Below are 26727 nucleotides of genomic sequence, written 5' to 3'. Positions count from 1 at the left end.
CCAGAGAACCTCAAACCACAGACACTAATACAGCACATGATATATGAATCAACTAAAGCACAGGTGTCAAACTCCAGGCCTGGAGGGCCGCAGTGGGTGCAGGTTTTCTTTCTAACAGTTTTTCTAATCAGTGTCCAGTTTTCAGTGCTAATTTAACTCTTTTCCCCTGTATTTTAATAGCCCTGTTTTTAAAGATTAAGACTTCTGAGTTGATTCTTTTCTTCATTAAATAACAGCCAAACAGAAATGAGACATGAAACAAGCCAACAGATGAGCAGCTAAAATGGGGCTTCAAACTCCAACCAGTGCCTTAATGAGAAGCTGATTCTTGCTGTCAATTAAACCCGTTATTCAATTCCATGGCTTGTTGCTGCTCTCTTTTTGCCACAGCAGACATTTCCAAAACTGTTGATATTCTGTTTTTTTCTAAGAACTCCTAAAATGTTTTGGTAACCTGAGGGATCAACCTTACGGAGACCTTCATCTTTATTTTCAGATTCTGTTTGATGGGTACAGGTGAGCTGGTCATGTCCTGCTTGTTTTATGTCTCATTACTGTCTGGCTGCTAATTAAGGAAAAAAAAAAACAACTAAGGAGCCCGAGTCAAGCTAATTAAAGCTAAGGCTAAAGTTAATTAGCATCAGAAACTGGTCACTAATTAAGAAGATAGTTAGAATGAAAACCTTTAGCCACTGCGGCCCTCCAGGACTGGAGTTCGACACCCCTGAACTAAAGGATATTTATTCACTAGGCACTTCCTCTCTCCAAAAATCTGTCACAATTAAATAATAAGTCACAATTTAATCAAACAATTCTTCCTTCTCTCTACCACTGCCAAGTTTTGCCCACTGCCTCCGGGCTCTGACTCACGTAAGGTAGCAGGCTCCCTTTTATGCTGGACCCAGGAATGCTTCTGGCGCTACGCCAGGTCTTCTGCACCATAAAGAAAGTAGGGAGGTCATCCCCTGATAGCACCCTCTACTGGCACGTGGGGACCCTGACAGGGCTGCATTTCTGGACTCCAAGTACCCCTGCAGGTGTCCCAGCTGAGTTCCCATGTGAGGATCACTGCCACCTAGGGTACGGGGGATGGAATTGCACCCGACTCCTGATTATCGCTGGTCCTTCCATTATTTGATACCAGCCAGACACAAAGTTATTTTTTTTGTTCCGTCAGCCAATCCATCAGCATTGTCATGCTGGCCTCTCTCTCTGGTAATGAATGAATCTGTTTTGGCCGAGGTGCCCGTTTTCTTCCTACAAACGTTACGTTATAAAATGCACCCTAAATAGTGGACTCAATGTGGTGATTATCCAGATGCTACCAACTATTGCCATGTTTAGTAAATATTGAGACATGTCTGAACTGCACATTGTATTGTATTCTGTACTACATGTTTAATCATATTATTTATTACATTCTTGTTTTCTATCCTTTCACTATTTTTTTTTTTTTTTGAAAAGTACTATGAGACCATAATCACACACAAGATACTGCCTTTTCTGGCGATACCTCTAGTTGCTGTATTGTAGCCAACCTCTTTGTGCATTTTCCTGTGTTTTGCGCCTGTTATAGTTTTTTTAATTGTTTTCTTTGTTTCTATTATCACTCAGTCAGTCTGTCAATGTTTTTTTAATAAAATTCTAAGAAAATATTTGTAAAAGTTTTCTAATTTTGATTATTACTGTCTATGGAATTCAACGGTAAACTTATGTTCTATCTGCAGGGCAAACCCCAGGTGGGTGGCCAGAGCTGTTCATCTTCAGCAGGGACATGCTACGTCCAATGAGACCTGCTACCAGTAATGTGCCATGTACTGCTACCATCCTAGATGAATTAAAACCTCTGAAACACCGAAAGTGAGGACAAATTTTAAACGAGCCATGCCAACAATCAGTATGAAAAACTTGCAGTCCGTGTGGAATAATTTGGATGAGCTAAGGGTATCTGCGTGATATCTCCATGAGTACCATGAAAGCTGTTTAATGTGCTTTGCAGAGACTTGGTTTAAGAACACCAACTCGGACGCAAATATCGAAATAGATAAGATTTGTACGTGAATGGCAAAACAGGAAATCAGCTTCTGGTAAGCAGATAGGTGGTGGGATTTCCCTATACATTAATAAAAGGTGGTGTATAAAGTTTTTTTTTTTTTAATATAAAAACAATCTCCATCCACACCTGTATTTTCACTTTGTATCTCTGTCCACACTAAAACGACCGAAAAAGCTTATGACGTAACCATTTGCCACCGGCGTGCATATTGGCAGAAACAGGAAGAGGAATTGTCCTTCTTGAAGGATTGGTTATGCCACCAGCCACGGGATTTACCCTAAAACTGTAGTGGCAGGTAAATTACTTTCCTTTTGCGCATGTATTCAGCATTCAAACTTTACAAAATGCAATTTAGATGCATGAGGTAAGAAACAAAAACAGTGCCATGGAAAGCAACTCATCTATGTTCACCATGTTGAAATAGGACTTTCTTCTGTGAAGGGTGACCAATCAGGAAAGGACCACATAATAAGCACAAACCATTCATTGTGCAACTAGAGTCCGTATTTTCAAAGCTCAACATTTTCACACATCCAAAATTTTAAACACTGAGCTGGCGTGTTTAGAAGTAAAGACATCTCAAATTTCAAAAGTCTCTGTTTTCAAGGGTTAAAAACAATGGCGTAGTATTGATGAAAGGCAAAAAACAACTGTCTGTTTTTTTTTTAAACAAAAACATAGCGCTGTGGATGTAGTCTTACTCTGAATGTCAAAAAGAGTAAAGTCAAATATTTCTTTAAGTGGCAGAAATCTGTATGTTCACCACTTGTTCTTGGGGAGGAGGTAGCAATAGTGACTGAATACACATACCTAGGAACTCACATTTGCAATAATCTAAATTAGAATATTAACACAAAATATCTGTTCTACATGCAATCAGCAGTTATTTTTGCTTCATAAACTTAAGACTGTTTAAAGTGGACAAGGACTTCATATTGTCCTTTTATTGCAGTTTGATCGATTCTGTTATCACTTTCAGTTTCGTTGCCTGGATAAGTAGTCTGACAAATCAAAATTTAAAAAAGGACCAGCGTGCAGTCAAAATTATTGGAACTAACATAGATGATTTGGTAAGTGTGTGTTGGAAAGAGCAATATTGAGAAAAAAAAAAACGAAAATGATCTATCCTGATTACAGACACCCTTTACATGCAGAACTTTGCATCAGTAAATCAGGGAGGATGGCTGCTTTAAAGACTAACACAAATTTCCCCAGAAATGCCTATCCTCCTAGTGCCATGTAGCATTTTAATAAGGAATACTGTGATAATAAAAATTCAACGATAGTAGAGTGTTCCATTTGCATTGTGTCGAGGGTTTTAGATAAAAACTCACTGACCAATTGCTAGAAGCAGCTAACAAAGTAGTTTTGTTTTTGTTCAAATGATGTACATGTTTTCGAACTTTTGCGCAACTTTTAACCTGTTGGCCTCTGTGTTTTATTTTTGTCTGTTATTGAATGCAGCCTAGAAAACAAATGTAATGTTTTCTTCTGTAAACATGTTAAAATAAAAAACCTTAAAGGATAAGTTCTGTATTTCTCAATTAGAAATGATTTCTTTGCAAACATAGTTAAAAAATTGATACGCCACATAAAATTATGTTCTAAAGTTAAGCACTTTCTATAAAATTAACCACATACCATGAGAACGTTACTTTAATTTGATATTTCAGGAGGAAACTACCCCACTGGGGGTTGAAAGGTTGTAATGCAGGAAGACTAAGTGCTGAGCTGTCGTACATATTTATTTATATTTATTGTAGTTTCATTTTAATGGACAGAATATCAAACAAAAATCCAGAAAAAAACACATTACATAAAAGTTACAAAATTGATTTTTGCAAGTCATTGAGAGAAATACATATTTGATCCCCTACAACCCAGCCAGAGTTCTGGCTCCCACTTATTTCCCCCCACTGTAGCTGGTCTTCTTCTAAAATCTCTAATCTCATAATATTGGTGTTTCTCTGTTCAAAAACGATATGTATAAACTCTTTTATGATGTGTGTGTAATCACAAGATGTGGATCAATACTCGACAACAGTCTTGTCTTGACAGATGAACATGTTTAGTAAGCTTTTAAAATTCTCCTCCATGCCCAACAGCAACCATTGCAAAATATAGTGCAGGCAAAATATTTTTATAAAAGTTAATAACAGAATTTTGTGTGGCATAAACATATAGTGCATGTTTGTGAAGAAATAAATTTGACTTAATAAAAAAACACCAAAATTATCCTGAGTGTGAAAAAAAACGTATTAAATGTATTAAAATACCTCTTTCAGAGCTTTAAGTAATCGTGGTCTTTTATCCTCAACACTTTCTCTTGACTGCTGTTTAAGCTTTCGCAAAAGTGCAGTGACTAAAAGAAAAAAAATGTTAGTATAATAGATTATTTTTGTTTTATATTAAAATAAACATTAACATGATTTATTCAAAATATTAAGAAGTGCCCTCGTTCAAAACACAAAGGAGCATGGAGAAACCAAGAAAAGACTGGTATCAGGTCAGAAATTAAATACATTATTAGAGGTAATTGTTGGTAACAAAATATATGAAAGCATCAACAAGGTAACAGAAAAAAATTAAAAGAAGGGATTGCAAACATAAAACAAAGATAAATATAAACAAAGATTATATAAACATTCTGGTTAACAGAATATTATAGAGACACTATTCATAAAAATACTTAATCTTCTAAATATTTAATGCTTAGCTAAAATCTTGTGTTTATAAGGAGACTCGAATTGTTCCTAATTGATATGGAAGTTTCAAGAGGAAAAAAAGAGTAATACATGTAGTAGTTTGCAAAAGAACAGTAGAATTGTGACAGGTCATCTTTTGAGCTGAATTGTCATAAAAACAATAACTTCAAGGGGGTTAACAAAAATAACATACAAGCCATTTAGAAATGATAGAAATGTATATACATAGTCCCCTCATTTTCAGAAGGTCTCAAAAGTAAGGATCATGAACTGACAGCACACATTGTGCTTGAATGTATGTATGAAATTACAGTGTTGTGTAAACAGAAAGCCTCAGACAGAGTTCAGTAGTTATATGTATGTAAGCTGTTTATATGTGCCTGTATAAACAATGTAATAACAAAAAATGGCATCTTCAGTAGGAAGACCACATCTTTTGAATTTTTTTCATATGGTAAGACTAATCCACTCTTATAGAAGGTAACTGTTTAGAGTACATTTTAATGTGCTCCTGATCCTTGGTGCAGTGGGGACAGACTTTAAAGTATTTTTCAAAAGCATTATTACATTATTATAGTATCTACTAGGGGGTTCGCCCCCCGCTCGCTTTGCTCGCCACCCCGGCCTACGCTACGCACCAGCAACTTCATGTCTCTACTGCTCATGTTGTGAAGAGGGGGGCTGAACGCATCCCAAGGAGATGCGGTTGTTCCTTCCGAAACCCCCTCTTAAATGGTTATACAATGGGAAACAAATACAATTTTTTTTTTTTTAGCTCTTCTTGCTGCATCTTTCGCGCCACTTCGAACATTTAAAAGCCTATACAGCAGCTATCCTACTCTTTGCCTTTTATTTCCGGTCCCGGGCGTGGTTAATTCTCTTGGTACAAAGTCTCGTCTAGTGGGACATGAGTTCTTCATATTTTTAGTTTATAATTTAAAAACAAAAAAGAATCTGAAAATCTAACAATATCACATTAAAGTTCGATAAATTCTGAAAAGAATGATACCAAACATATATAGGTTTTAAAATAAGCCAGAATTAAAGCTTGACATAAAAACGTCACATAAAATCATTGCACTTTAAGGCTTATGATTTTATACATATAGAGTAGATATAGGTGTATAAAAAAAAATGTTTTCATACTCATTTGTCGATCTCCATAGCTTATAGCTTCAGCAAGAGGACTCCATCCCTGAGCATTTTTCACCTTTACAGGGGCATTATGGGCGAGGAGTAAATGGGCACATTCTGTAGAAAAGAAATACAAAAAATGTTTACAGCTCTGTTAGTTTTTAAAGAATGAATTGTAAGAAATGAAGTAGGGCACAGAACAACTGAACTACCATACGAAATACAGTATTAACTGCAAATTCAGCTTTAATGTCATTCAAACTGATCTAGAGAGCTATGCAATTGGATAGCACCTTACATAGCAGTCACTCAAAGCTACTGAAAACAGATTAAATATATAACTGATTACAGACCCCCGGGGTGCTAATGAGGCAATCAACTGAACCATGAACATCTGTACATGAATGCATAGTCAGCTGATTTCCTTATTAACCTCGGGAGCCACTCTGCTATGCTACTGTGCACATGTACCCCTCTCCTGTGCCCCAGCGCACTTTATTAAAAGAAATTGCACAGGCACAGATTACACATTACATAAAGTATATGAAAATCTGCACCTTGGGGTGCATAAAGTGTATAAAGAATACATTTACCTTTGTGTCCCAGCATTACAGCAAGGTGTAAAGGTGTGTTACCTAAAGATGAAAAGTGAAAAAAAAACATTAGGTTCAGGAGGATGAAATTATAACTATTTATGATAAGCAAAAACGTAATACAGTAATAGGAAAAAAGATACATTTAATTCCCACATTAAAAAAATACAAAAGTTTAGAGATGCAACATTTCTGCAGTGTAGCCTTCATCATGTGTGATATTTATCAAAGAAACCCAACGCAATGATCAATGATCATGCACATTTTTAGAAAACTGCATGAAAATACCCATTTTAGTTCTTAAGAATACACATCAACCTATAAATGGCATGAAGCACACTTACTGTAGCAGCTGCTGCCAGTATATGGACTGACAGAAAACATAAATTAAAAAAAAAAGAGGATCTATGGCAGCATTCTACCCTCTTGTGGTATGGGTCATATGTTTGGCAACAAAAAGGATGCAATTTTCAGAACAACAGAAAGGCCAACATCCCAAATTACAATAACTTGTCCTTAGAAAGATATGAAAAGTTAAAAAAGGGCTGAGTGGAGAAAAGTCAGAGGCGAAAGTAAATACAGGATGGAGAATGCCATCACTCACCTGAGAGGGGACAAGGGGAATATCTACAGACCGAGTTCCAAGGGACGGCCTTTGCCCACAACTAAACATACCTAACTAGCCAGGGCCTCCTATGACAATAAGTACTCTTGAAGCTGATCAAAACAAACCCGTAATTTAATAATGTCAGGAAAGAAGAATCACTGTCCAAAAAAAAAACCAAACAAAAACTTAAAGTTATTGAACATCAGGCCTAAACTTAAATTACTATACCTAAACTTAAATAAAAAACTTGAGTAGTAGGGTGTTGTACCGTGTTAGCCATTTATTGGCTAACTGAACAGATTACAGCATGCAAGCATTTGAGGACATTCTGGCCCCTTCTTCGGGTTCTTGCCTTGAAAAGGTGCCTGAGCTTCCTTTCAAGCTTGCAAATTGTGATGTACTCAGTTAGCTAATAAAAAGTGTCATTTTGCTTAATTTCTCATTGCATTATAAACTTAAAGAATTGAACCCTAATCTTAAAAGAGAATAAGTTCCAAATAATATCCAAGAAGGGCCCCAGTAGGGGGAATAGGCCAGAAGAACCTAGAAGCTACACGTGTGCCCTGCTTAAGGACAAGGGTGACAAATGGGGCATCCATAAGCTAGGATGGGTTTGCTATGGAGCATACATATGAGCACAATCAGGGATTCCCGCACCCTTGCACCTGAATCCAATGGGAATGTACCAGTGTAGTGTGCTATGTAAAGTGATTCTACTTGTGGAAAGGACTGGAAGGCAGATTCCAACTTGCTGGGACATAAGCTCAAAAGCCATGGTAAGAGCAATCCAAATATGTGAAAAACAGAGTATTTAAAAAAAAAATTATAGTCTACAGTTTCAATGAAAAGCACACTTTTGAAGTAGTGTGCTGCTGTGCAGAAAATTTATATGGTTAATCTACAACTTCTCATGGCTCCATGAAGTGAGCCTGAAGTGATTTATAATGATTATCCATCCATCCATCCATCCATCCATTATCCAACCCGCTATATCCTAACTACAGGGTCACGGGGTCTGCAGGAGCCAATCCCAGCCAACACAGGGCGCAAGGCAGTAAACAAACCCCGGGCAGGGCGCCAGGCCACACACACACACACACCAAGCACAAACTAGGGGCAATGCATGTACTTATTTACTTTTAATAAATAGTTGACCTTCCATGACTGAATAATAATCATTAAAATAAGAGTCATGCTACTTAATAGCACCTTAGAAAAAGCAAGGATAAACTGTGCAGAAAAGAGTTTAATTATACATGTAAGAATTTGTTTCACAATGTGTACATTAACAAAAAACATATTACACTTTAGGCAGGTATATACACACATCAATGTCATCCTGAAAAGAAGGTCTATAAAAACTTGTATTGTCTCTAAATATGAATAGCATAAGTACTGCCATCATGTGTCTGTTTAAATGAGTCTTGTGCCTCAGCATAAGTCATTCAGTCACTGCAATATAGAAAAGCAATTACATTTTCAAATGTGGTATTATATTAGTTGTGTAATCAATAAGATTACTGAGTTTAAACTATTAATGCAAGTTAACCAAAAATAGTGAATTATTAACATGTCTAGAAAAGATGAAAGAAATTAATTTCAAAATAAGCATATGGCATTTCAGTTAAATAAAATATTTTACCTCCTAGTATCTACAGCAGTTCTGTAATAATTCAGGACATCTCTCGTGCATTTCAAGGTGAGAGTTTGATGCACGTTACATACAGCAGAAGTTACACATGTATAAATTCCATATATAAATACGACATCAAAAACATAAACAGCACCTGCTTCTATAGTTCATTTGTATTAGCACATGAAAAAAAATAAATAAATAAAAATAACTATTATCTACAGTACAGTATATACTGTCACAGAAGCCACAAGATGAATGGCTCCATACCATGCCAGGACCCCTTTATAATGGATGATCAGGGATGGATGAGCCGACTTGGCCAGGTTAGTGAAAAACCAGAGGGAGACTGTCCTCCATGGATAGATAGCTTCCCAGTACACTAGATGGCAGCGTTATGCTGGAATAGCTCCCTTTGGTATAACCGGAGGGCAACATGGGAACTGTAGACATGGTGAGCAGCCCTGCTGGGGTGCTTGGTGTCCACCAGTGGGAGCTGCAGAAGGAGGTCATCTCCTTTATAAAGAGATTCCACCACTGGGGCAATGGAAGTACTCCCAGGTCTGACTTAAAGGGAACCACTCTGCATCTTGCCGAGTTGGAGTCAAGAGGTGGTGGACAGTGGTTGCCATGAGGTTATTCAAATGTGCTGAAAATGAAAGGGTAAAAATACATTTTGATTCTGATATGTGTGTGTGTGTGTGTGTGTAGAAATAATTTAATAGACGTAAGCTGTCAGCACCCAAACTGCATGAATAATATAAAAAAACAGCCATGCTAACCAGTTTGAAAATATAAGGGTACAATAAGTAAGACAACAAATCAGCTTTCTATTGATTCCACTAAAATAAATGAATTACAAACTACTTACATATACGAGGTGTTCAAATTACATTGAACATCCCTTCCTTTGCCCACACAGAAAGCTCATGATTTGATTTTAGGCAGTAATTCATGGACAGAGAGGAGTCTTAAGGGCTAGCATAGTTCAACATTTTCCAATTTCGAATCAAATAAAAATAGCACTGTAAATATTTTTTTAAACAGCTCTTAGTAAACTAAACTTTAATTTGTATAACGTTTAAGCAAAATAAGACATCCTTTTATCACTGTGTTATAACAGGTGGGTTAGAACTCTTCTAGTTGATAAGCTGATGAGCCAGCAATGTATTCTAATGCTGTGTCCCATTTACTTCTGAAGTCGGATGTCTGAGCTGGGAAAGACATCACACTCGAGTTGACAGCGTTTCAGTAAAACATTCAGAAAACCAATATGGACGCATCCACGAAAACCTTTATTGTGCTTGCTCCATTGGAATAAATAGTTGATAACAACACAATATGTGGTATTTTGCATCTTCAAACATTGTTGCAACATATCACGGATAGAGGTTTGATAGTACTCTGTGGAGGACTGATTTAAAGAGACACAAATAGACAGAGCTGCTAATAAACAGTATAATACTACAACTACAAATATGAGGGTACAAAACATAAGGCAACAAATCTGCTTTCTATTGATTCCACTAAAATAAATGAATTACAAACTATTTACATATACCATGTGTTCAAATTGCATTGAACATCCCTTGCTTTGCCCCCAAAGTGTGGTGTGGTGTACATTGCCATTTTGGATTGAAGTTGGACAAACTTGGACTTAACAGACCAGCCCCAAGTTTCAGAGTTGGAAATCCAATTTCTGGGGGTGTTACAGTTGAAAATTCTGACTGTCCGCTTCAAAAGGAATTGTTGTTAGCTGTTAACATTTCTCAAACTTGATGATGTTTTTTCTCAAGGAGCACATTGAGAAAACACAGTTTGAAATTGACAACCATCATTTTATGCTCATGTCTTTAGTTGTGTCTGTCTTCCATAAACTAAGGCTGCACCATATTGCAAGATTGAATACTCTCAAATTACAGGATCTGAGTGAACGAGAGGGAGTGTAAGTCTGGAGGAGATCAGTGAGGTACGGGGGAGCTTTAAATGTTACAGTAAGAGCGGTATTTTGTATTGTATTCAGTAGCGAACAGGGAGCCAGTGAAGTTGACAGACAACTGGCGTGATATGTTCAGTGGATTTAGAACAGCAGGTCATTATTCTGGCAACAGAATTTTGAAGAAGCTGTAACCGATGGATACGTTTTTGTGGGATGCCAGATAGAATAGCATTACAGTAATCCATACGTGAGGTGACTCGGGCATTAACCAATACTTCAGTACTGTGTTGCGTAAGAACAGGTCGAAGTCTAGAAATGTTTCGGAGATGGAAGATGGCAGTCTGAGAAATAATACTTATATGGGAGGAATTATTATTATTATTATTATTATTTAATAATTGCCATTATGAGTGTATAAATGGATATAAATAATTGCATTTAAACGATTCGCCAAAATCTGTTGCATGTAAACGATACTGTTTTAAACGTTATTGTTTTTTCATCAGAAAACCCGGTTTCCACGTCTACCTGTATTAGTTTAAATGGCACTTTTGCCACTCGCAATAAGGCTGACGTATCGTGTCGACTGGGCAAACACTGTGAATGCGGCGTCTACATACATATGTTTATGGTCCTACCAACGAAGAAGAACGTCTGAGGAGGAGAAGAATGTAGAGGAAAATAAACGTGGTAGCAATGGCGAATCGGATAGAGGAGGGGGAAGGAGATGGAAAAAATGTAGACAGAAACTTTCTAAAGTGTGGGAGCACTTCACCGAAAAAGAAAAAAACGTTGAATGCAGATTATACAAAGCGGAGTTTTCTTTTCTATGTACAGTATATCAAGGTTTCGACAATGACAGTTAACCCTTAAACTGACACATACTTGGGGGTTAATGCACCCCTGGACGCCAAATACTTTTTAACTACACTTTTTAAGTAGACGTCACAATTCACAAAGAAAATGTGAAATTTTAAAGGAACACGTATTTTTTTTTCATGCAAAGAGCATCACAATTACTGCAACACTGATCATTTTGCACACTGCAAATGAACTGTAAAAACTATATAAAAAACACTACTGCAACAACCTATTACTATATGTTCAAGGTGCAACTGAAGCCATTGATGAAATTAAGCAAATTACCGAGCCAACTGCGCTTGAACTGGTTTCGTGCAAACACACACAGGTAAATGCTGATGATCGCAGGCTCGTCTAGAGCAGCGGCTGAATCCCAGAGACAGTGAAGCTGCAGGGGCCGGCAGTGCTCGTGAGCTGGCTGCTCAACGAATATACGCAGTGACTGATCAGCTCCGGCGTGCTGCCAAATTGCTCTGTGAAGCAAATATAGCGGGTTGTGGAGTTCAATGAATGTACGTCACCGCATATACTCGGCTTCGGTGTGCTTCCAAATTGCACTGGAAACCGTTGCAATGGTTTAAGGGTTCAGTGCATATAACTTCAGTTATGCTTGCTAACGTGTTTGGAGCTACTGTATAGTAAACGAGTGAATAGGAGTAGCTGAGCCGTCCTAGTTTTTTTTTTTTTTTTCTTCTTTTTTCGTATAATATTTGAGCTCATATGAACAGTAAACCATCTCTAACTAACTAACGTTAGGCAACTTGTATTTTAGAGTATATCAGTAATTAGCTTGTTACATATTTTAGTCCGTTATTTTTTATTTTGGCATAATATAGTACATGATGTGATAAACTACAACACTTTTCCTTCAGAGTGTGATGATTAAAACATCTTTCTCTGTCTGCAAAATCATTCTTGTGTATTCCTCCTACCTGAACTCCCTCCTCCGAGTGTCTCTTCTCAGCAGCTGAGAACATTGTCTCAAAGAACAGAGCCAGCCTCACACCAGAGCACGTCGAAATGCTCACGTTCCTGCACTGCAATCAGGGATATATGAACTGAATCTATTATAAACGGTACATTATTGTTTTATTTTATTTGTATTGAAGCTTTATTTAAACATTTGGACTTTAAGACACCCCAGTGGCCTTTTTTTAAGTTAAATGGACTTTTTTGTTTAAAGCCTTTGTGCACTTTAGTTTGTATTGTTTAATGTATTTCTTGTTTATTGAGATGGGCACACTAATATAAACCATCTGATTATTGTCAAATTCATATGTTTCACTGGTTGTTATTTTAATTTTGATTATTATTAATTTTAATCATGTTAATGCAGAGACATCAGGGTGACATTCACAGGTGGACAGACGTGAGCAGATGAGGTAAGACATGCACTGGAGCCTAGAACAGGATGTGCAACCAGAATTCACAGGCATCAAAATAGTCAGGCATGAAATAATCGTGACTAATCGAAAAATAAACTGAACGATTAGTCGACTACCAAAACAATCATTAGTTGCAGCCCTACTGTACAAACCAGCATTCTGTTAGCGTTCTTAATGCCTTCTGATTTTTATTTGATTTTACTTATTTTATTTTTTTTCTCCAGCCGTTTGGAGTTTTTGTTTTTTATTTCTGTCCTCCCTGGACATCGGACCTTACTTTTATTCTATGCTAATTAGTGTTCCCTAATTTTAATTATTTTGTCTTTTTTCACTTTCTTCAACATATAAAGCACTTTGAGCTACATTGTATGAAAATGTGCTATAGAAATAAATGTTGTTGTTGTCGTTGTTGAACACTGTCTGGAATTTGATTGTGACAAGTCCACTAGGATTCCTAAATCCTTCTCATCAGGAACATTTTCAATTTTCAGACCTCCAATTGTGTAATCTAACAGTTTTATCTCCTACATGTAATATTTTACACTTACTGGTACTGCCACAAATCTGTCTAAACATGCATGCTGTCCAAGTCCCTCTGTAAGGGTTCAACAGATTCTAGATTATCTGCCAATCCACTTATCTTGATATCATCAACAAACATAACTAGCTTGTTCCTTATATTCCTATCCAAATCATTTATATATATTAAAACTAGCTGAAAACCCAGCATTGACACCTGAGGGACACCAATCTTATCATCATCCAATTCTAATAAAGTTCCTCGCACTGTCACCCTCTGCTTCCTGTGTCTGACTCAATATGCACCGATCTACACACCACACCCTGAACTCCCACTTCTTTTAGTTTGGTTCCCAGCGTCTCATGTGCCACCTTATCAAATGCTTTCTGAAAGTCAAATAAATGATATCACATGCACCACTCTAATCATATTTTTTTTTTTATTGCTTTTGTTGTGATTGTGTCCCATCACAGCTCAGACCAAGCCTAGGATTGCCCTCAGGTCCTCACTCTCACATGTATTTTCCCCCCAAGCACCTGAGTGGTGCTATCTCTGCAATGTTACAAGTTCATCAGTCAGACCTTATTGCAAAATTATGGAATTTAGCCCCAAAATTTCTCCATATCGGAAATATTTGGAGAGCCAAAGATCCAAAAAATGTGTGTTTATTATATGATTAACACAACAGAGGAATAAAGTAGAAAAGAAAACAAACAAAAGGAAAACCTTGATGCTTAACTGCATAAATCTTGACCCCATGTCTGTCAACTATGGAGGTTCTCCAACTTTTCTCACCCCAAACAAATTCTCTGCCATCTCTCTCTCCCCGTATTTCTTAGCCTCTTCACCCTCCCCATGAAAATTCACCTCAGCCATCTTCTAGACAAGGAATTCTCTACTTCTTTTTTTGGTGTATCACGTCCGTGAATTAAAATGCTTTTCAATGTTCCAGGATGTTTTTAGTCTTACTGTAAATTAAGCACTGTAACTCTAACTAGGCTCAAGTAGAGATGATATTTCTTTAAACCCCTACTGATATTGCATATGAAGATTTTAACAAGGGATTGCTAGAGAGAGTGTGTCTGTGTGGGCATTTTTTTTTATTTGAGCATGCCAAATGGTTTTTAAAAACAAATTATTTTTAATGCAGGAACATTAGTGTATTTTAATATGTTGCCAAGGTAACGTTTCAAGCTGTACAGACCTGGCCACATTATTTGGAGTTTCAAGCTCTTCTTAGGGAATTCCCAAATGCTATCAAGCAGGCTAAGTCTGTTCAAAAGTGCGAACATTTTTGAGAAAAGCAAGTTTGCTTTAATCATGCTCACCAAGGCTATCAATGACGCAACCAACTACTTGTTAAGACAGATCACTCAAGTTCAAACTATTTCCCATAAAAAACTACAATATATCATTCATGTATCCTTATAGAACTTCTTTTAGCAGCTCACCAAATTTTCTTTATATTTCAATAAAAACATATTATTATCTACCTCCACCGTTACGTTTAACATAACTTTCCACAGGGAGCGCATCACCATCCCAGGGTACCTAATATACTCATTATAGTGCATTTATTTACATTGAATTTACAATTGGAAAACTGCTGAAGATCCCCACAATGCAATTCAATTTACAGTCATTAAACCTTACAGTACAATTTAAATTATTTGTTGGTAGTTTCTTTAATGCACAAAAAATATGTGCCTTGCATAATGTTTGGGACAAAGACACATTTTTGTTGAATTACTCCTCTGCTCGACAGTTTAAAATTTAAAGTCAAACAACTCAGACGTGATTAAAGTGCACATTGCAGACATTCATTTAAGGGGACTTGCATACACCATGTAGAAATGACAACATTTTTAATCCACGGTTCCCCCATTTCTGGGGCATAATGTATGGGACAATTGGCATCACAGGTGTATGGGATTTCTCGGGTGTGTTTCATTGATTCTTAGTGCAGGCATAAGATACCTTGACTTGCTTCTACCTACAGTATACCTTTGGAGTCTGTTGTTGCCATTGGTCAACATGAGGACAAGAGGTATGACAATGAAAGTCAAAGAAGCCATTATGAGGCCAAAAAACAAAAATAAAACCATTAGGGACATCAGTAAAAACTTAGGATGACCACAATGAACAGTCTTGAATGACATTAAGAAGAAAGAACACAATGGTGACTTCAGTAATCACAAAGGAACTGGTAGGCCAAGGAAGACCTCCACTGCTGACGACATAAGAACCCTCACTAAGTTAAAGAAAAAGCCCCCAAACGCCTGCCTGACAGCTCAGAAACAGTCTTCAGGAGGCAGATGTGTGTGTGTCAGAGACGACTATCTGCAGAAGACTTCATGAACAGAAATACAGAGGCTGCACTACAAGACACAAGCCACTAGTGTGGCGGACGGCCTGCTGCTCAACCGGGCCGAGACGCCAGAAGAGAAGAAAGATGGGGGTAGGCACCTATTCAGGGACACTGCCTACACCAAGACACCAGATGGCGAGTTCCCTGCAGCGTAGCAGTGTGTAAAGGAAGGTCATTTTCTCTATGACGGGAGGGGGGGAATAAAGAGTGCAGATGGGTGTTGGTCGCTTCAGTGCAAAACCAGCTGCAAAGATTTGTTTTTCGAAAACAGCCAGGAATGTCCTAAAAGATACAGCCAAGGCTATGCAAGGAGTTATTTTTCACTTCGAGGGGACTCATTGCACGCAACGCTTATTATTGTGCGTCTTCTGGTACTAGGCACCGTCTCGGTCAAGGCCAAGTAGAGGAAAAACAACACCATGTCCCGTGGAAGGGTGTGTACTGAAACTGATCACTTCTGTATACACTGCTTGCACGTAAGCCGCTTTTTGGGCAAGGACACTCAATTAGTATATAAGGGAAGGTTCCGCCCTCAGTTTCTTTGGAAGCTCAACCGTCGGGAACGTGCACACCGCCCTTACTTTGACTAGGCTCACGAGTTGATCCTCTGACGAGACTGACAAGTGGGCTCCCTCAGTCTACTGGTCTAGGATGATGGCTCTGGGTCTTTTGATATTATTGTAAGCATAATTTGTTTTTGTATGTCTATTGTCACTGCATTATATGTATTTGAATGTTGCTATAATTGAATAAGTATTTGAATGTTGCTATAATTGAATAAGTATTTGAATGTTGCTATAATTGAATAAGTATTTGAATATGTAAACTTTACTAAAATATTGGACCTTCTCTCTCTGATTCTTGCCTACGTATGTTTTAATCCCTTGAACCATTTTCCCAAATTAAAACACAGTGCCCTAAATTCTTGCAGGGAATCATGGACTTTGTAGTTCAGCTTTACAGCCCTGCTGGGTACCGTGGGTGCCGCCAGGTGACGCTGCCGGGAAACACGAGGATTTATACTTTCCATATAGCCCAGGAGTACTCCCAAGTCATGGGGACGGAAGGACAGAAGTACTTCCAGGGTGAAGAAAATGTAATTCTCCATCTGACCCGGAAGTGTTGACAAGTCACGTGAACAGAAGAAGAGAAGCACTTCCAGGTTAAGAACTATATAAAGGACTATGGGAAATCCAGCAAGTGAGTCGGAGTTGGGAAGGAGTGTGACAGAGCTTGCTGGGAGGTGTTGAGGAGAATTGTATTGCATTATTGAGTTTGATTTGTGTCTATTGTGGTGGATGTGCTGCTTTGGAGGCACTACAGAAGAAGAAGAAAAAGAAGTAATATATTCTTAGTGCTTTTAAACTTGTGTCCGGAGTATCTGTCTGTTGGGTTCACAGGGCAAGAGCACCCCCAGATATCCACACTAGTTCAGTCACAAAAATAAGATGGCCAGATTATAGTTTGGGAAAAACTACTTAAAAGAGCCTGCAGAATTCTGGAAAAGGTCTTGTGGACAGGCAAGACAATGATAAACCTGTATCAGAGTGACAGCAAGAGCAAGGTGTGGAGATCCAAAGCAGACCACCTCATCTGTTAAACATGGTGTTGGGGTGTGTTATGGCTTGGGGCATGTATGGCTGCCGCAGGTAATGGCACACGCAATGTATCTTCACATGATGGAACTGCTGTCAACAGAAGCACAATAAATTCTGAGGTATACAGAAACATCTGATCTGCTCAAGTTCCAAGAAATGCCTCCAAACTCACTGGACAGCACATCATCCTTCCACAACATAACAATTCCAAATAGACTACGAGTTTTTCAAACTAAAAAACTGAAAATTTTTGAATGGCCAAGCCAGTCACCTGATTTCAGTCCAAACGAGCAGGCTTTCCATATGCTAAAGAGAAAAACTTAAGGGGACAAACCCCCCCAAAACAACCAGGAGCTGAAGATGGCACCATTAGGGGCTTGGCAGAGCATCACCAGAGAAGATCCTCAGCACCTGGTGAAGTCCCTGAACTGCAGAGATCAAGCAGTCATTGCATGGAAAGGATATGTGACAAAGTCTTATATATGACACCTTTAATAGACCTGCCATTACTGCGTTCCATAAATTATGGTGCCCTGAAATGGGGGGATCATGGTGTATACAAAGTGCTGTCATTTCTACATGGTGTGACTGAAATGTGTGCAAATACAATTAAATGAAAGTCTGCAATGCACACTTTAATCATGTCTGAAATGTTTGATTTGTAATTTTAAACTGTGGAGCAGAGGAGTAAATAAACAGTGTAAAAATATGAAAATTGTACATTGTAATCATGTGTCACTTGAAATCCTTACATGACAGAGAAAGTCTGATTAGATCTTTGAATTCATCATCCAAAATACTGTAAGATTTACATTTATTAATACTAGGGGGCTCCGCCCCCTGCTTGTTTCGTTTGCCCACCCCTGGGTTTGGTTTACCGGATATACAATTTAAAGAGATTGTTATTTTCATGGGAATTGTTACACATACATTATTTTCACATTTACTTTAAAAGTTTTGTAAAAATAATAATTCCCCTTTATTTCCGGCCCTGGGTGTGGTTAAAGCTTTCCCGCAGGATGCATAAAGCTGCTCATCTTGTGAAGGGGGATGGCTGAACGCACGCTAAGGAGATGCCGTCGGATCACCTACTGTCTTTCTGCTGCTGCTGCTGCTGGCGGGCTGCATGTTCTGTCGCGCTGCATGTCAATCATTTAAAAGCCTGTACAGCAGCTATCCTTCTGCCACTTCGTGTCTCTGCCGCTTGCGTTGTTTCGGGACGACTGAACACACACTAAGGAGTTGCAGTTGGATCATCTGCTGGCTTGTCGCTGCTAGCGAGCTGCGTTTTCTGTGTGTCGTGCTGCGCGTCGATCATTTCAAAGCCTGTACAGCAGCTGTCCTTTTGCCACTTCCCGTCTCTGCCGCTCACGTTGTGAATTTTGGGCTGAACACAAGCTAAGGAGAAGTGGTCGGATCATCTGCTGGTGCTGCGTGTTCTGCTTATCGCATGTCGTTGTTTTTAGAGCTGGGAGTACATGATATCTGTCTACCAAAAGCATTCCAACAACTGCTTGGTTAGATAGATAGATGTCCATCAACTTGTTTTAAATGTTTTCTCACTGCCTTGTCTCACAGGACGTTAAAGTGTCTCTCGCGGGACATCAAATTTTCTTCTGAGAAGATCACATCTCGTCTCCCTAGTCTCCCTCCCAAGATTTTTTTTATAATAGAGAGATATGTGATAAAAGAAAACTTATAATGAAAAGTGTGTCATGGTATATCAAGAGTGGGTCACAGCAAGTCGCTGTTCCAATCACTCCTCTCGAATCAGCAAGGGGGATTCACTAAGGGGACACCCCTCTTCCTGCTCTCATAATCATGTTTGAATCTCCGAAGGGTCATGAAAATACTAACATTGGAAAAAGTGGGTCACAACACCAGAAAGGTTGAAAAACATTGTTCTATGATGTACTATTATTCTGCACAAACCTGCTTTCTGCCTGGCATATGAGAGTCTTAGGATAGAATCCCATCCCTTCTACAGTTTGTACTGGAATATGCAAGTCTGGATATTTAACTAAAAAATTATTTGTACAAATACTTGTTTATCTGAAACCTGAGGATTAAACATAAAATTATTATTACTCTACACTATTAAACATCAAAACATTTCAAGTTGTGATAGTAATGGATACATTTTTTAATCAAGATACCACTAAACTGATTTAAAAATATAGCCAAAACATTACTTGTGTTGCTAATGACTATTACTGTTTGAAATTGCCGATTCTGAAATGTATTGATTACATATGATGGCAAAGCCTTATTGTCAGGAGCCATTCCTTCAGTTTCCTAGTAGTCAACTCACTTAACATTTAAGATGACCAATTACAGATAAACTAATTGGTTATTAGAGAAGCCTCTGTAATTGCATTAGCAATGCTGAAACCTATCATTCTGTTCACTTGGGTTTCAAGGTGTTGAGATTCCTATAGTTTAGCTCTGTGTTCAAAAATTACCGAAACAAAACAGCTTTCAGAAGAAACATGTCCATTTTTATTTTTTTTTTGTTGGCAGGATGAAGTCACAACTTGCCAAACAACTGAAGATTTCATACAAACTTATCCGTTACTCTCTTGTGAGAACTAGGCAAAGTGGATCTGACCAGGGTAGAAGAAAAACAAGGAGAAGGCCCAAAAAAACAACTGCTTCAGAGGATAAGGATATCAGAGTGTGAATGCGAGAAACAAACGCCTTATCAGTCTTTAGTTGGCTGGTTTCTTAAATACACACCATATCCAACTATCATCAGCAGCTGAGAAATGATGACTATTGAATGCTGATCATAATATGCTTTCCCAGTCATCATCCACCCAACAGCTGTGTTCAATTGCCCATATTAATATTTTCTTTGATTTGTCAGTTTCACATGACTTTTTCTTTGGAACTCTACCTCCAAGACCAACATCCTGAAGTCGTCTTTTATTTGGATGTAGACGGCACTGCAGTTTGGCATATACTTAAGGAACAAGCCAGCTGAAGAGCTATAAGACATTTGTTTCTCACACTACAGACTCTGATTCTTATTCTCTGCAGCTGTCCATCTGGACCCTTCTCCTTCTTTTTCTATCCCGGTCAGATCAGTTTGCCCTCTGCTCTCAAGGCATTAATAGGCACCTTTGTATGAAATGTTCAGCTTTTTGGCATTCTGTCACATGGAATCAAAAACAATTGAATGACATGTCTATTGTGAAAGCCATTTCATTTTGGCTATTTTTGCACCCAGAATATTAGTAGTTCCAGTACCTTGCAACCCAAGTGAAGAGAATCAAAGGTTTAAGTGGTTCTAATGCAACTACAAAGGTTTCTCTAATAACCAACTTACATTTACATTTGGCTAAATAAGGATAAGCTAAGGAAGTTGACCATTAGGACTCTAAAGGAATAGCAGCTGAAAATGGGGCTTTGCAGCAGTGTTGGGTCAGTACCAAAAGTTTAAACTCTGCACTGATCTCAGCTCTCAGATATCAGTATCGGTATCAAAACTGATTCAGAAACAAATAAAAGAGGACTCTGAACTGACCGCCATCTTACACCAGCTTCCCGTAAACCATATAACTGCCTCCCTGGTACATTGCACCAATGCACCTCCTACTTCTTGCCACATCCAGTTTGCTTAAAACCAAACAGGAGGGGTCCAGAGAAGACTTGATTGCTTCAAAACAAGGGGGTTCCCCATGAAATTTCCAGCATGTCAAACCACATTTTTCCCTATGTACTCCTCCATGTGCCAAAGGAAGAAGGTTTGTGGTTGTAGAAAACTAATAATTACTTCAGGTACAGAAAATACTGAAATTAGGACACTCTACCAATTTAGAAACTGGATTTTTCAGAACATAGTATATCTCACGACTCTATTTGCTGTCATAATGTGAATAAAATATTAAAAATCAGCCATTTCAATCAGTAGTAGCCATTAGCAACACTAAAAATGTCTTGGCTGCATTTTTAAATCAATTTAATGATACCTTGATAAAGACTATATCAATTTCTATCAAAAACATGAACATTTCAGGTGAATTCCAAACTTTTGACGGCTAGTGTATATGATCTTAAATCATGGTAAAATTCTGCATTCCCTCATGTTCATTAAAAATCAAAACTGACAGTTTCTATGCAGCAATTGTGACTTAATTGTCCCAAAATTTGTGACACTTGATATTTTCTGTCTGGTTTTAAGAAGGTTTACTGGTTGTATGCGTGACAGAGACAGAGAGAGAAATGGGGTCGGGAAAATGTTTGCCTTGCTGCAAGAACAAAACTTTTATGTAAAAATTTCCCTATGAGAAACTGTTACTGTTAACTTTTTATTTTCCATCGGCGCCAGTTTCGCTTCCGGTTTAGCTTTTGTTTACCTACTGCAGACAGGTGAATAACGAGGGGTGGGGTCGCTTTAATTACATAATAAGCAAGAAGAACTAGAAATGACTGTTCAAAAGTTGCTACTCACAGGGTTTAAACGTAATGGATACTTAAGCGGAAATTAAAAAGCTTCCATCATAAAGCGAAGCGAGCAATGCTTTGTAGCGGCGTAAATGGCATCTAGCGAAGAATAGTCAAGTATCCGGACACCAGCCCATCACGTAGCATACTCGTGCACACCCCGACCTGTTTCGGGAGGCAATAAATCCACTAAGCTAAAATGCGGGCTAATCCAGATACGTCAAATAGATTAATTTATATATTTACAAATCAGAGTACGAGAAGAAGACCAATGTAAAGAAGGCAACACCTTACAGACAGCAATGTCCAGCTTCCCGAAACCCCAGGATGGACCAAGAAAAAGCAGATCAATAACAGCTTTCCGCGATCAAGCTGCAACAAGGCGTACGCCCATCGGGGGGAACAGGCACCATCTGTCAAGGGTATACAACCTCGGCTCATTTGTCCATCGCACCGAAAACATCTCGGAGGTACAGAAGATGCTCCCTTTCGAAAGTCCCGTCCAGAGACTCTTCATCGGATTTCTCTCAAGTTTTGTACAATGCTTTAAGTAAGCAAAAGTTCACATGCAAAATGATTTTCATAAAGAAGCTACTGTGTGCCAACAGATCACAGTGAACCTAAATAATACATCTGCCGTTTTCCGGGCACTTACCGTGGATATCCTTTTGCGCTATATTTTGGGTCCTGATGAGTGAAGATAATTTGCGTACATCTCCCTTAAAGACACATTCGTGGACAGGGAAGCACTCCCCAATCCTGTTGACTATTGGGTTTTTGTTACTGTCATCAACAGACGCCGAAAACGTATTGGTGTTCGTGTTAGCGTTGATCACAGACTGCTGCTGCTGTTGCTGCAACAGCGGGGTCGCTGGAGATCTGGGTAGCTTATGATTGTTGAAGAATTCATTGTTTTTACTCCGGTTGTTAGTCCTGCTAGCGGAGGTAAATGCCCCAGCAGCTGCTTCCTCATCTGGATCGAGATAATCACCGTGTTTGCTGGGTTTGTGGTCCTTGCGCAGAGTGCGAATCTTCTCTCCGGTCATTTCTGGATCGGCGGTAATGACAGGCGTAGTTGGACAGCTGGAGGGGACGAGGAAAGTTGATGCCAGCCGGACTGGACAATTCTAAGACGAAAGTGAAGACAGAACATGAAAATACGAATCCCGCTGGCTGTAACATACGGCTGAACAAGTGGAAGTGGCTTCACTATTTAACAGGCGTGTATCGGAATAGTTTGGAAAACATCCTTTAAAGAAAGCAAAAGCACCCCTTGAATTATATCACATCCTTCGGCTCCATCAAAAGACAAGTGCCATCTTCCGGTAGTGCTCTCGCGATAAGGCGGGCCGTTTCCTCTAAGGCTCAAGTGGATAGATGTTCTCGCGAGGTTACTGTGACGCTGGCTCTTGACTACACGGGAGACAGTATTGGCTGCAAAGAACGGCGAGAGGCGTGCTGCTCTTTTAGTTAGATCTGTGGGTTACGAGGACTGTGGGCGGCTATTGCACTGTTGATCTTTTATTTTCTAAAGTTTCAATGGTGCAGTTAACGCATAAAGATAATATGCTTATAGATCTGTGATCGTTAGTAAATCTCGTCCGTGGCGCTGACAGAAAATGAAACGGAAGCATCCGACATAAAAAGTTAGTTAGAGAAGCTTGTGCATTGATGCTTCCGTGTACGCCTCCTTGTTCTTTCAGATTGTTTTCTCACGAAGGGATTGCCGGGAGTGATCCATTTATTATTTACGATATGAACTGATATTAGGGACGAAATGGAAAATGGCCGAACATGCACGTGAAGTTTAAGTACTATAGAACAGGAGCCACTAGAATGGGTACTCGTCTCGGGACAACCTGCTCCAGAAACGGTCGGAGGTGGTTGAGCATAGCTCGTGATTACCTTCTGTTTACCGAAATCCCTATTAATATCTTTAATGTTATAACGCGAATAATTAAATTTTTTCTTAAGATTTAATTGTCTTTCATCTTGAAGACATAATTTTGAACGAAATCGCAATGATTCTTTCAAATGGGCTGTTCTGAAGTATCAAATGCTGTTATTAAGAATTCAAACCATAACATCCGTTGTCAAGCATACTAAATACAAAGCGGGGTTGCGAAGGACCAAGGCCATCCTAGAAGCATTAAATACTAGAACTGAACCAACCCTGGAAACGTCCATCCAGGCTTAGCAGGGAAAACATACAAATACAGGGTGGGCCATTTATATGGATACACCTTAATAAAATGGGAATGGTTGATGATATTAACTTCCTGTTTGTGGCACATTAGTATATGTGAGGGGGAAAACTTTTCAAGATGGGCGGTGACCATGGTGGCCTTTTTGAAGTCAGCCATTTTGGATCCAACTTTTGTTTTTTCAATAGGAAGAGGGTCATTTGACACATCAAACTTATTGTGAATTTCACAAGAAAAACAATGGTTTTAACGTAACTTTATTCTTTCATGAGTTATTTACAAGTTTCTCTTTGTTTACAGCCATTGACATGTCGCAGAGGTTAACATGTGAGGAGTGGATAGAAATTGTGTTGATGTCTGGTGAACACAGTAACCGGGTCATTGCAGCAGATTTCAATACAAGACACCCTACGAGACCACCCATCTCCCATGCTACAGTTAGCAAACTGTTTGCTAAGTTTCGTGAAACTGGTTCAGTGTTGGATTTGCCAAAATGTGGATGCATGAAAACTGTCACTAATGAAGAAACATCAGTGGCTGTCCTAGCTTCATTCAGCAAGAGCCCAGAGCGTAGCACTCGCCGCATGTCACTGGAGAGTGGCATTAGTCGAACATCCCTTCGGCAGATATTAGCTACTCACAAATGGCACCCTTGCAAACTCCAGCTACTGCAGCATCTCAACGAGGATGACCCAGATCGGCGCACTGAATTTGCAGAATGGGCAAAACAAAAATTGGAACAGGACCCTCAGTTTACGCAGAAGATTTTGTTCAGCGATGAGGCAAACTTTTATGTGTATGGTGAAGTTAACAAACAAAACCACAGCTATTGGTCTGACACTAACCCACATTGGATAGATCCCTCCAAGACTGTTGGAACAAAAAAATTGATGATATGGTGTGGTATATGGGGTAAAAAGATAGTGGGGCCATTCTTCATCAATGGAAACCTCAAGGCCACTGGATATGCGAAATTGCTACATGATGATGTGTTTCCCTCTTTATGCACTGAAGCTGGCACGTTCCCTGAGTTTTTCCAGCAAGATGGTGCACCACCACATTATGGGTGTCAGGTCCGAGCATTCCTAGATGAACAGTTTCCTGGAAAGTGGATTGGTCGTGGGCCAGTTGAATGGCCCCCAAGGTCTCCCGATCTGACCCCCTTAGACTTTTATCTTTGGGGTCATCTGAAGGCAATTGTCTATGCTGTGAAGATACGAGATGTGCAGCACCTGAAACTACGGATACTGGAAGCCTGTGCTAGCATTTCTCCTGCGGTGTTGCTATCAGTGTGTGAAGAGTGGGAGAAGAGGGTTGCATTGACAATCCAACACAATGGGCAGCACATTGAACACATTTTATAAGTGGTCAGAAACTTGTAAATAACTCATGAAAGAAGTTACGTTACAACCAAGCACACCATTGTTTTTCTTGTGAAATTCCCAATAAGTTTGATGTGTCACATGACCCTCTTCCTATTGAAAAAACAAAAGTTGGATCCAAAATGGCTGACTTCAAAATGGCCACCATGGTCACCACCCATCTTGAAAAGTTTCCCCCCTCACATATACTAATGTGACACAAACAGGAAGTTAATATCACCAACCATTCCCATTTTATTAAGGTGTATCCATATAAATGGCCCACCATGTACAACGACTTGGTATGGAATCTGCAGGGCAGTACCACTTACCACTGCGAGACGAAACCGCAATAAATATATAAAATCACGATCTTTTTTTTCATTTATGCATGCAATAGTTTCTTATTTTTATATGTATTTGATTACATATTGTTTTGATTATTTCACATGAATTCACCTCTTTATATGTAGTTGTCAGATTGGGAGTTACATACCCCAGAACCGGTGGCGTTGGATGCCGTGTCATCTGAGGGGCACCTTTTAGGTAAGTTAAGGAGCTCGTGCCTGAACACAGAGGGGGCTCCCCCATCTAGGGCTCCATATGGGCTTCGACCATCACTGATGTCACCCCTCATTTCTCCGATTCCATTTTTTAAACAGAAGTTGCTGCAAGAACAGACAACCCCACTGACACTGAAAAGTTGTTAATTGTTTTGTATCCACACCTTCTATAATTTCATTTTTCCCAGTCCTGGCTCCTTTCCTGTGTCTCCAGGCGAGTGGCAGCAATGAGTCCATTTAAAGCAAATGAGTTGGTAGAGTGCCATTTACAGCTTTGCCTAGAGCAGCAAAACTGCTCAAGCTGGTCCTGACATACACTGTTCTTCAGTTATAATTATTATTATGTATTATACTGTATAAGGTTTGCTGCTATTATGCTAAAGTTGTCCTTCTGTTATGCAAAACCTCACGAACCACTGGGTCTTGAACCTTGAACTTAATCTTAATTGAGAGCTTATAATGTGATGAGCATAATATGACCCACGGATTGGAGGTGCAAGCTACCACGGCCACATAATTGAGCTTCAAATGCTTCTTGGGGCAAGTGCAGTGTGGCTGACAGAAAAATAACACAGATGCAGACGTGCAGCAAAGCACTTTGCACAAGATGACTAATTACTTCAATTGCAAATGTAAATCATGGTTGGCACCCTGCCCAGGATTGGTTCCTGGCTTGCGCCCTGTGTTGGCTGGGATTGGCTCCAGCAGACCCTCGTGACCCTGTGTTCGGATTCAGCCGGTTGGAAAATGGATG

At 39.1% G+C, this 26727-nt stretch overlaps 1 protein-coding gene across 1 annotated transcript in view; it reads right to left on the bottom strand.

Moving 5' to 3' along the window:
• ankrd13c (ankyrin repeat domain 13C) overlaps positions 1-23197 on the bottom strand; it is a 48992-nt gene extending 25795 nt beyond the window's left edge. Inside the window, exons 1-4 of the mRNA XM_039767832.1 lie at positions 22501-23197; positions 6489-6530; positions 5908-6012; positions 4333-4418 (exon numbers count right to left, since the gene is read on the bottom strand). Of these exons, the coding sequence (XP_039623766.1) occupies positions 4333-4418; positions 5908-6012; positions 6489-6530; positions 22501-22891 (624 nt within the window). The 5' untranslated portion in view covers positions 22892-23197. The remainder of the gene's footprint in view (positions 1-4332; positions 4419-5907; positions 6013-6488; positions 6531-22500) is intronic.
• Between the last annotated feature and the right edge of the window lie 3530 nt (positions 23198-26727).

This window comes from Polypterus senegalus, chromosome 10, assembly GCF_016835505.1.
Source record: "Polypterus senegalus isolate Bchr_013 chromosome 10, ASM1683550v1, whole genome shotgun sequence".
NCBI classification, from domain to species: domain Eukaryota; kingdom Metazoa; phylum Chordata; class Cladistia; order Polypteriformes; family Polypteridae; genus Polypterus; species Polypterus senegalus.
The sequence above is the reverse complement of the archived record's forward strand: the minus strand, read 5'-3'. Positions and strand labels throughout refer to the sequence as shown.